This window comes from Dromaius novaehollandiae, chromosome 2, assembly GCF_036370855.1.
Source record: "Dromaius novaehollandiae isolate bDroNov1 chromosome 2, bDroNov1.hap1, whole genome shotgun sequence".
NCBI classification, from domain to species: Eukaryota; Metazoa; Chordata; class Aves; order Casuariiformes; family Dromaiidae; genus Dromaius; species Dromaius novaehollandiae.
The window spans coordinates 84,206,710-84,217,211 of record NC_088099.1 but is presented as its reverse complement, the minus strand read 5'-3'; the positions used below and the strand labels follow the sequence as shown (position 1 = coordinate 84,217,211).

Genomic DNA, 10,502 nt, shown 5'->3' with positions numbered 1-10,502 from the left:
ATTAAAAGAAAATTGGAGCTGTGCAGAACTGGCCAAGTCCCCAGATGTTCACAGATCTGATGGAGTCTGGTACAGCAGATTTGTGGAGTTTTCCAGATTCCAAAACCATTGCACAAAATGAGTAAGAATTTTCAGCTCTGGGAAAAGAAAAGCCGTGTTTCAAAACCCCTTTCTATGAAACCCAGATGCTAGCACTTACAAACCATGAGCAGAACAGATGTAAGAACAAAGAGCAAGAAAAGGCAGTAGCTTGTTGCAGCGACAGTATAAACTGCTGTTCCCATTTCCCATCTGCTCCCCAGCACCCTTCTTGCAAGGCCCCTTCTGCTCATTCATCTTTGCAGTCATTCTAAACACTACGAGAAACCTGAAGAGCTTTACAGCCTTCTATAATACATTCATGCCACAGGAGAATACTCATCCTTCCTGTTATATATTTTTAGATGACATAAATCTGGTTGTGTTCTATTGGTAATGGTTTCTTGTAATTTACTGAAATACTTACTTAAAAATAAACAGGCTGCTTTTACTGGATGAAAGCTCAGAAGTTTCCATAAATTTCCAAGTTGCGGTGCTTTGCAGGCCTCACTGCGTGCAACACAGTAGTCAGACATGTGCGTCACATTCCAGCAGCATGCTGTCAAATAAAGCACTCAATCAGAGGGCAGAGGAACGTAACAAATATCCCTGGTCTGATTCAGCCCTCCTCAGCTTAGGAATTCCCTGAATGGGGAAACTTTCTGGCGTAGCGATAGTGGAAGAAAACCCGATTCCCCTGGAATGATGTTGGAAGTGCAGGAGCTAGTTGGGAACAGAGTTACTGAATGTGCATGCAGGGATTTATGCCATGTGCTATAACGCAGTAATGAGTTATTTAAGCTAACGGCACTGAGATTTGTTACTGTGTAGACATGCCCTCACTAACCCAGGCAAAAACCTGTGCAGACCCTGAGTTTTGAAGCAAGTGTAGGAAGGTAAGGACTGTATAGTGGGGTGTGGTGACCAAGGCAGGGGCTGGCAAGAAAGTGACCTCCCTGCACCCCAGCTTTGGGGTGTCCCATGAGTGGCCCCCAGCCGCATGTGGCAGAGGTGCGGCTGGTGGTCCTGGGGCAGGGTGACCTTGGCCATGCTACCCTGAGCTACAGGCAGGGTGGCAGTGCTTCTGCTGTCGGGAGCTGCTGTGGCTGGCGATGGGAAGAGGAGCTGAGGAGAGCTGCTGAATCACAGGAGCAAGCTACGTCAGAGGCAGTTGCTGCCTTCCTAGGCACTCTGCTTGTCTTTTTTCCATCTGGTGGGGTGGGCAGCCACAGCTCCCATGCAGGGATCTAGCAAGTTCCTCTTGTGCTGCTTCTTCCCAGCCCCAACCCTTGGCTGCTTGGCAGTTTGCTTGGATGTCACCACAGGACCCTCCAAGGCCAGCAGAGCCCCATTTTGTACGTTACTTATCTCAGAGCTGAACCTCTTTCACCTGCTCCCATCTTTATACAGATTTTTTTTGACACAAGATTTGTGAAAAATGGAAGATGAAAGAGGAATGATTTTCCCTGCACAGAGTATGTTCTTTTAAACTTGCTTTTTAAATGGTGTTTGTTGTGCTCTACATGTTCAAGCTGCTGTAACACTTAAAAAACCTGTGTATTCTGCACTGCTTGTTGTTTCTCATAGCCAGGGCTCATCTTCTGTATTGCTTACAAGCCCTAGCTCTTACGGAGATGATACAGTCCTGCCTGAGAACAAAAGACTGGATGCTGCATTCAGTTTCTTTGTGGCTGTAATTTGTACAGTTCTTCCCATAATGTCAAAGAAATAGGCCCACCTTGGTGAAACATATCCGCAAAATGCGATTCTCGTGCTGTGGCCTACAGGTAGCGTGTGAGTGCAGAACGATACTAATCCAACGGGCCAGCACTTTGCACGTGCTCCGCGCAGACATAAATGGCTGAGAAAGCTCCTAAGCTGTGGGATGAGGCCCGGCATACTCTGATGAGGTGGCAGGAAAGAGCGATGCGATTTTGATCTCTACCGTTTCATCAGTGTGACCTGTTGCAATGTATGTATTTAGTAAAGGAAGATACGTAGGACTGACGAGAGCCTGCATGCAAAGTTGCCGCGAAGTTTCGCAGGAGCTGGTTGCGTGAGGAGAGCCCGCGGGCGTATATATTCCTTTAAGGAGATCCAGCTTTGCCGATAGCCCGTGCTCGACGGCGGCGCTTCGCATAGCTCTGTGCTGCACAAGCGGGCAGCGCACACCCCCGGGCAGCGCACACCCCCGAAGGGGCGGCCGGCGGGTCGCCCCGCGACCTGCGCCTGGGGCTGCAGCGGGGGGCCGGGCGGGGCGTGGGGGGCCGCGGGGCGGCCCTGCCCGGCCCGGCCGGGGGTCGCCGGCCGCGTTGCCGGGGCGGGGCGGGGGCGCGGCTCCGCCTCTGCCCCGCCGCGACGGGGCGGCCCAGGGCGCGGGCAGGAGCGTGCAGCGGGAGCCTCCTTCCTCCCCCCCTCCTCCTTTTCTTTTTTTTTCCTCCTCTTTTCCCCTCCGCTTCCAGCGGCGGCGGCGGCTATGCGCTGCCGGGATCGGCCGGGCGAGTGGCTCTGAGGGGGCGGACAAAGGCTGCGGGCCGGGGCGCGATGGGGCGGCGCGGCGGCTGAAGCGGCTCCGCTCGGGCCGGGCCGGGCCGGGCCGCGGCACATGGTGTGCGGCTGGGGCCCGGCGCTGCGCAGCCCTGCGGGCGGGCCGAGCCGCCGCCACCATGGACAACTTCTTGGCGGAGGTGAGCGCGGAGGGGGTCGGGGCGGGAGGCAGCGGGCTTTTCCTCCCTCCTCCTCGCGTCGGGCTCGCTTTGTGGGACGCGAGCAAGGAAGGCGGGAGGCTGCCTAAAAGTCCTCCGCGAGCACTTTGTTTTTCAGGCCGGCACTTCGGTGTTTGCAGAAATAATACTCCCCGAGCCCGCTTTGAGGCGCAGCGAGGAAAAAGTGCCCCGTGTGCGGGGGAGGGGGGAGGCCGCGGCCGGGCCAGGTGCGCCCCCCTCGGAGCCGGCGGCCTCCCCCGGGGCGGGGGGGTGCCTAACACTGCCTAGGTGCTGGCTGGCAATTTGGGTCAAGGGCTTGAGGGCGAAACTCCAGGAGCGCTGCCCGAAGTCGCGGGCTGCAGCGGGATGGTGCTCGAAGCGGCTTTGAGGTCGCTCCGGCGAGTAGCGCCGGCCGGGAGGTTGCCGCGGCTCGGTTTTGCCGAAGCGCCGGGCAGCCGCAGCCCTCGGCGCCGCCCGCAGCTGGCCCGATGCTGCGGCACCGCCGAGCCCCGCGGAAAGGCTCCGCCGGCGGCTGCTGCCCGCGCGGCCAGGCCCGGGCGGGGCGACTGGGCGCCGCGGCTGCGGCAGGTAGCTCGTGCCTCGCCTGGCGGGGAGCGCGGCAGCGCCGCTTCGCCCTCCTCCCGCGCTCTGACACCGCCGCTTCGGAGTGTGTGTGTGGGGGTTATTTTATTTTATTTTTCTTTAATCAAATCGGGGTTTGTAGGTTCGGACTAAGAGGAAAACGAAAGTTATTTGGAGGAGAAAACAAAAAAGTTTTTCGAAATTATACCCGCTGCGTTATCGGGCTGTCTCAGCACGTGCCGGCTTAGAAGCCTGTGAGTTGGCAGCGGAGCAGTGAGGAGGTGTTTCTGCAGGAGTCGGTGCTGGGGGGTGTGATTTGGTTTGGGTTGCCGCAGGGTTTTAGCTCCAAAGCTCAATAGACAGACTATCACCTCTTGTTTAAAAAGGCACAGGGTATTAGAAATGGCAGATCTAGCTTTAGTTCCTAGCTTTGCTATCAATTTGCTATTCGATATTGGGGGTATCACCCTCCTTCTACAAAAAATTGGAAATATACTTTTTTTTTCCCCCCTTGCGTGGGCACATGAGGCATCACATGTGGGGTATATCAGGAGCAGCGCTGTTGTTATGCAGTCTCTTTTTAAGATGCATTCATAAAGTACATATTACTAAGTATAGACAAAATCTTGTGATACAAAATACGAAGTAGTGAAGCTTTGGTCTCGAAAGTAGCTTGAGCTTTACAATTATCTGGTGGATCTTGACAGCTTCATTATGTCAGGTGAGGAAATCCGATCAAAGACACTTTGTTACTTGTTCAGGGTAAACACTAAAAATAGAAGCTTGGGCTCTCCTCTGGTCTAGCTAAATTAGCTGAAGTTGATACAACAATATGTTACCAAAGGGTCAATTTAGACGACAGTATGTTACCAACGATATTATCAAGCCCTTCTAGTGTCGACACAAGCTTAAGAATATAAGGTGTTCAGTACTGATGTGGCTGTTTCTCTATGTGTCTGTTTGTTGGGGGGAATATTAGTGGCAAAGCTTGCATCTGCATCGTGGCTCCTAGTGAAGGACTGTGTGATTAAAGTAGTCACCCCCCTTGCTGAAGTAGTTGTACTTAAAAGTCTTAAATACAGGCCGGGCATTGTTTTTCCGGGACTGTGATTCAGCTACAAAATTGTCCTTTGCCCTTGTGAAATACCTTCCCTTGTGGTCTCTGTGCTGTTGATGCTCCCACAAGAAAAACAGCTGATCTGTTTACCGGAATAGGAATTAGTCAAACAAAAGGAGGTCAGATATCTTACTGCTTGTTAGCTTTTCATCTGTCACACGACAGAAGTCCTGTCAACAGCAGTAAGAAGGAATAACTGCAGGATTAACTTTCAAGAAACGTGGGTGAAGCAATAATATTGGATTTTTTTTTCCTGGCGAGGATGTAGCCCTCATCTTTCAAAAGCTTGCAAGCCATGAGCAGCATGGTAGTATTAGCCTAGCCTTGCAAAATTAATCTGAAGAGTCATTAGCTCTGACACAAAGTGTACTTCCATGCCCTACATAATGATGAAGAAGAGAGTTAATGGTTTTGACTCCCCTATTAGCCAAACTTACATGCCCCAGGCAAAAAGCAAGTAAATTTTGCCAGTCTGTGTTAGTATTTCAACATATATTTATGTTAATTTGTGGTTGCTGCATGCAAACTTTGATCTTTCTCAAGAACTCTTACTCCCTTTCAACATGTTGCTCTTACTTTAAAAGATCAGTAAATATAGCACCTTGACTTTAATCTGCATCCAAAGTCCCACCCATAAGTATAAACACTTTTCTTTGCTAACACGGGAGCACATGTAAATCCCATGTAGTGCATAACACAAAATAGTGGAAATGCACAGGCCTGACCCAGCTACCACAGAACAACTTCTGTTCTAGGCCCTGGACTGAGCCACTAGCTGGCTAATTTAATTTGTGTGAGGCAGACATCCTGCAGCTGCTCTTTATGAAAATGTTTACAGATTTATCTGAGAGAATTATTGTTCTCATTAAAATAAGTTCTAGCGGCCTCAGTGAAAGAAAGAAGGAAACTGGATGAAAGGAGCAGGTAACAAGCCTAATCTGCTCTTGTTTGACGGTGACCTAAGTCCACTGATATAATTACGTTTTGGGAGAAAAGCTGATAAGAGAGTAGGGTGTATACCAGCTTAAGGCGAATTAATGTGGCACTTCATAGGGGAAGCTCCTGCATGCTCCCCAGAAGCCCCTGTTGAGTGCGCAACAGCAATGTCCCTCATTCAGGCTAGGGCAGAACAGTGTTGTACAACTAAAACGCATCTTTTTTTCTCCCATATTTTTATCTAGCTATATAATAGCGAGATACTAATCGTAACCCACTCTTAGTGTATTAGTTTATTCACTAGAACAAAACTACACAATTGAGTAAGATATTTGTTAGAGCATATGTGTGTGTGTTTTACAGAGAAAGCATTCTTGTTGGTACTTGCTGCCTTAAATAAGATCTAGGATAACTCTGAGCTCATGCCAATCAGCTGACACTGTGGTCTTCCACAACTTTGCAGCTTTTTTGCATCAGAACCTTGCTGTCCAGTTTCTGGTTTGCTGCTGTTTTCCTTCATTACTCACATGACTTTTATTTCTTCTCTATTTCTTTTCTTTCCTGTTACATACAACAAATGGTTGTATCTGACTTTGGAGGAGCCTTGACTTCCATCCCCACACCAGTTTCCTAACTCAGCCAATTAAAAAAAATGCTCTGAAGAAAAAATTAAGCTAGAAGAGTCAGCCATGGAATTTACCCCCCCAAAATGCTTTTAATGATAAAATAAATTAAAGTAATTTTAAAGCTCTATTTTCCACACAGAGGAGAACTGTTTTCTGAGATTTTTGACTCTTTGAAACTATTTCAGGCTGTTGATTAATCGGTACTAACTTCTGGTGTTTGAAAGAAAGTAGGTGTTAGAATCTTAACCTTTATAGTATATTTACAATGTCATATTTTCATATATAAAGACTTTAGAAATCCTAGAGATCCATGGTAAGGATTAAAATATTAAAAATGTGGATTTGTTTAATGGAGCTATTTGGATGTCTTCCTCAAAGCAGATTGAAACAATAGTTCCCATAGTTTTTACCAAAACTAGAGTGTTCATAAGCCAGCGTTCCCCTATGGAAGCTGAGGTCAGACTTCTTTTTTTCAGTGAGAATTTCCATCTTAAAAGGGGATATGTGCCATGAGCTGTGGAGTACAATCACAAGATGAGAAGGAACATGAGGGAATTTTGTACAAAAAAGGCAGGAGGGAAGCTGAAACTGCAGTTTCAGCTTCTGAAGTTCCCAAGTGGTGTTTGCTAGGGTAGCAGAGGAAATGGATGGAGGAGTCATCCTCTTTTCCTTATGTGAGGAATCACTTTGCCCTATATATACAGCATGTCACACTGAACAGTGAGAAGCAACCTTGTCCTGTGGAGAGCGTCGAGGTTCCCAGGTACAGGTGAGGCTGCCGGGGGACCAGCGGCACTGTAGGAAACAAGAGTGCCAGGTGATCAGTCTGCTGTGGGCCACGGTACATGCTGGTGGGGCTCTGCCTCATCACAAACATCGCGTGTCCGCAGCAGATACAGGCAGAGGCCTTATAGAGTGCTCTTGTCCCGGCTGCTTTTGTGAACAGAGTGAGCCAGGAATGCTGCAGCATATGTGTGGGGGGGATTGGTGCATCAGGGAGGGTGTTAAACCCCATTCACCTTAGCGGTGGTTCACCTCGCTGTGCTGTTTGGGCCCAAGTGCCCCAGCACGTCCCTGACAGAGAAACCTGCTACACAGAATAGGCCCAAACCTGCCCTCTGACCGTTGCTCAGCTTCTGCTGAGCTCTCTGGCACTGGGGTACTGGGGCACTGGGGCAGCAGCAAGATTGCATTTAGTTATTGGTGTTGCTGAGACTAAAAATCACAGGATTTTTTTCGCTTATTTTCCACAACTAGAAGAGAAGAGAGGAGAGCAGTTGTCTCCTGCCTTCTGCCCTAGGTGGGTAGGTAATAGCGAGTGTGACTGCTATAAAAGCATCATGTGGAGGTCCTACTGATGTTCCTCTCACGTTGCATAGAGATTTACTAGGAAGTGGAGGGCAGCCTCCTCTGAGGCAGGACAGATGCTGTGTGCCCACCTGCTTCTGTGTCTAGCCATACTGCTTGAATTCAGAATGGTTTCCTTTGTGGTTGCTTTCCACAGTTGAGTGTATTTGCTTAAGTGTCTGAAGAGCAGGTCTGCTGGCACACGGCTCTCAGCATGTGTCCTGAAGGAGCATGTGTTTGAACCTCTCTTTGTGGGAAGGCTGCTGGAGCAAAAATTATTTCAGAGGTTTTGAACTTAACTTTAGGGGACTGTCAGAGGTGGTATCTGCCAAGCCTGGAAGCTCTTATTTCAGATAGGCAGTTTGTGGCAAGCTTTTTCTTGGTGCTCTCATGTGCTACAGCATTTGGAAGACTGCTGCCTCCCAGTGCAGCGTCATTCCAGGAAACCTTTGAGAGCACCACCATTCTCTGCACCTACACAGCCTTGACACTGAGAAGTGTTTGGTCCCAAAGGGAAAATTTGGTGATGCTAATAAACTTCGGCATTGATATGAATGAGTTCTGGCTATGCTGTGCAGGAGGACTTATGAGTTTAGAGTAACCTCAGATGCCTCTGTGTTTTCATTGCAAATGTTTTACAGGTATGTAAGTACTGATCTGATGTTCCAGCTTGTAACGTTGGGTTGGATTACACCAGCAAAGCTGCATTTTAGACTGATGGGACAAAACCATCATCCCTTAAGTGATGTTTTAAATGTTATGTTTCTCAAGGACCTCTAAATGCAAAGCTCTGCCAGTGAGGGATTGTGCCTCTTTCAGCTATTGAAATTGGCTGCATTTTCAGAAGTTTGTGAGGTGTGCATAGTGCTTATTTAAATCTTTTTAAAACTGTTAGTCACTTTGTCAACAGTTACTTTTATGTTAATTAGAAAATATCATACTTTGAGTAGAAAATGTTTCAGGGGACTCCGGGCTATCTTATTGAGTCAGAAAGAGGAGAAAATTGTAGGTTTGTTTCTGTGAGACAGGAAATGATGTGTTCAGCTCATTGGTAGCACGTAATCTCCACTGCCTACTACATATATTTCACATGTGCCTTTCATAAGACATATTTGTGCAACTGAAGCATAGTCATAACTGGGCTGGAGCCTAGCAGCCCTGCTGGCACCATGAATATTATAAAATGGTACAAGAATTCTCTTAAAGCTATAAAACACATAACTATAGAAATTAGCAATAGAAGCTGCACATCATGCAGAATCTGCTTGTGGTTTTTTAGGTATGTTCAGTCAGACTCCAACTATAGGAGAGCTATGAGAATGCCATAAATATAAAAATCATGATTTCTTCTGAGTCTTTTTTCTTTAACTCCGTGTGACGCTCGACTGAAACAGTTACATTTTTTTCCAGTGTTTTCCCTAATTGTATGCTCCTGTCAGCACTTTGTGCATAAGCTATTTTGCTTAATCAGATTTTGTTGTTTATATGTATGCAATGAGGGGAGATGAGAGGTGCTTTTTGGGGAGGGAGGGCAGATCTGTATGGCCACAGACACCTTGGGAGTGGATTTGATTTCAGTTCGTCTGCTTTGCTGTGTTGAAGCAGGCAGGCAGAGTGTTTGTAAGAGCGGCCCTTGGGCATAAGGGTCCTTCTCTACCATGTGCCAGGCTTCTTGGTGTCCTGCAGTCCACACGTGGCCATGGGAGGCAAGATGAGACCGAAGCCAGGGCAGAGGCCTGGCACGCTGCTGGGCTGCAGGAGCTCTGTCTTCTCACCGTAAAAACGAGATGTCCAAGCAAACCTCATCTCTGCTAGGTTCCCTGGGTGAACACTTGCGGATTGCTGGTGCAGCACGGTTGGGTTGTTCTGCCCCCTGCGAATGGATATTGAGGTGACATTTCAAACCTCTTTTTTGAAGTTGTTGCAGTTGGCTGCCCAGCAAAAGGATTTGCATTGGAAAGCATAGCCAGTCCCAGTTATTTTTTAAATCAAGTGGCCTGCACTTTTGTCTGAAATGTTCCACAGTTTTTCTGCCCTTCTGTGGGGGTAGAAGGTGCTGTGAAATCTGCACAGAAAACTACTTTAAAAAAAAGGAGAGAGAAGAGAAGGCAGAAACAAAGAGAAATTTTTAAGTCATTTGGACAGTTTATTGACCAGTGAAGTGATTTATGATTATTTTATCAGCTTGAAGTAACATTCTCTTTTTTTTTCTTCCCTGGGAAAGCCTGTGCTTCAATGCATGTTAGAAGAAATAAAGCCCATACTACATTGCTGATAGTATTAAACCACACTGAGTGAATTCCCTTATCAGATAACCTGGTCCCAGGAGTAACCTGAGAAATCCTACAGCCTTTCAGTGTATTTGCTGCCCCGGTATACTGCAAATGATGGAAGGGAAAGTTTGGGGCCTCTCAGCAATAATTGTACTGTCAATTGGTTCAGTTGTACCATACTGTGTTTCCATGGTGGTGATTTTAGATGAATCTTAAGTTTCAGCTCAGTAAGACCATATTAGTTTCTCATGAATTTCTTACTTTTTTTGGTTTTAGAAGATAGTTCAAGGAAAACTGGTAGGTCCTTGATACATAGACAAAGACACTGCTTTTACATAGAACAAATATAGGCCCTAGTAAGTGGACAGTGTGCCTGGCTTTTCTTTTAACATGGGGAGTAAATATTGATGCAACTTTAAAAACAAAACAAAAAAAACCCCCAAAAACCAACAACAAAAAAACAAAACTAGCAATATACATTTTTATTTATGTCTCTTGAATAGATGGAGCCCCAGTGTAGGTTATGAGTTAGGAGGAAGCGACAGCCATCTCCTGTGACAGGCGTGCTCCGGCAGGCAGCAGCTCCATCCTTTGCACAGGCAGCATGGTGCATACGTGCTGGTCTCCCTGGTGCTTCTATAAAGGTCTGCAAGATGTTTCCCCTGGGCAGTTTGATCTCAGACCTTTTCAGCCACAGAGCTTGTATTTCTCATAGTGAATCACAGTCTTCCATTGTGGTCTGAGCTAGAAGCATAGTTTTGGGTGGAGCCCTGGTAAAAGTTCAGGAGGTAAAAAGTTGCTATGAATTAAGACTTTTGCTGGAAGAGGGAAGACTTAC

General features: G+C 47.4%; 1 protein-coding gene across 1 annotated transcript in view; it reads left to right on the top strand.

The window, feature by feature from the left end:
- The first annotated feature begins 2,396 nt into the window (after positions 1 to 2,396).
- Positions 2,397 to 10,502, top strand: part of MYO10 (myosin X) — a 171,051-nt gene continuing 162,945 nt past the window's right edge. The window contains exon 1 of the mRNA XM_026121851.2: positions 2,397 to 2,765. Coding sequence (XP_025977636.2) covers positions 2,745 to 2,765 — 21 coding nt within the window. The 5' untranslated portion in view covers positions 2,397 to 2,744. The remainder of the gene's footprint in view (positions 2,766 to 10,502) is intronic.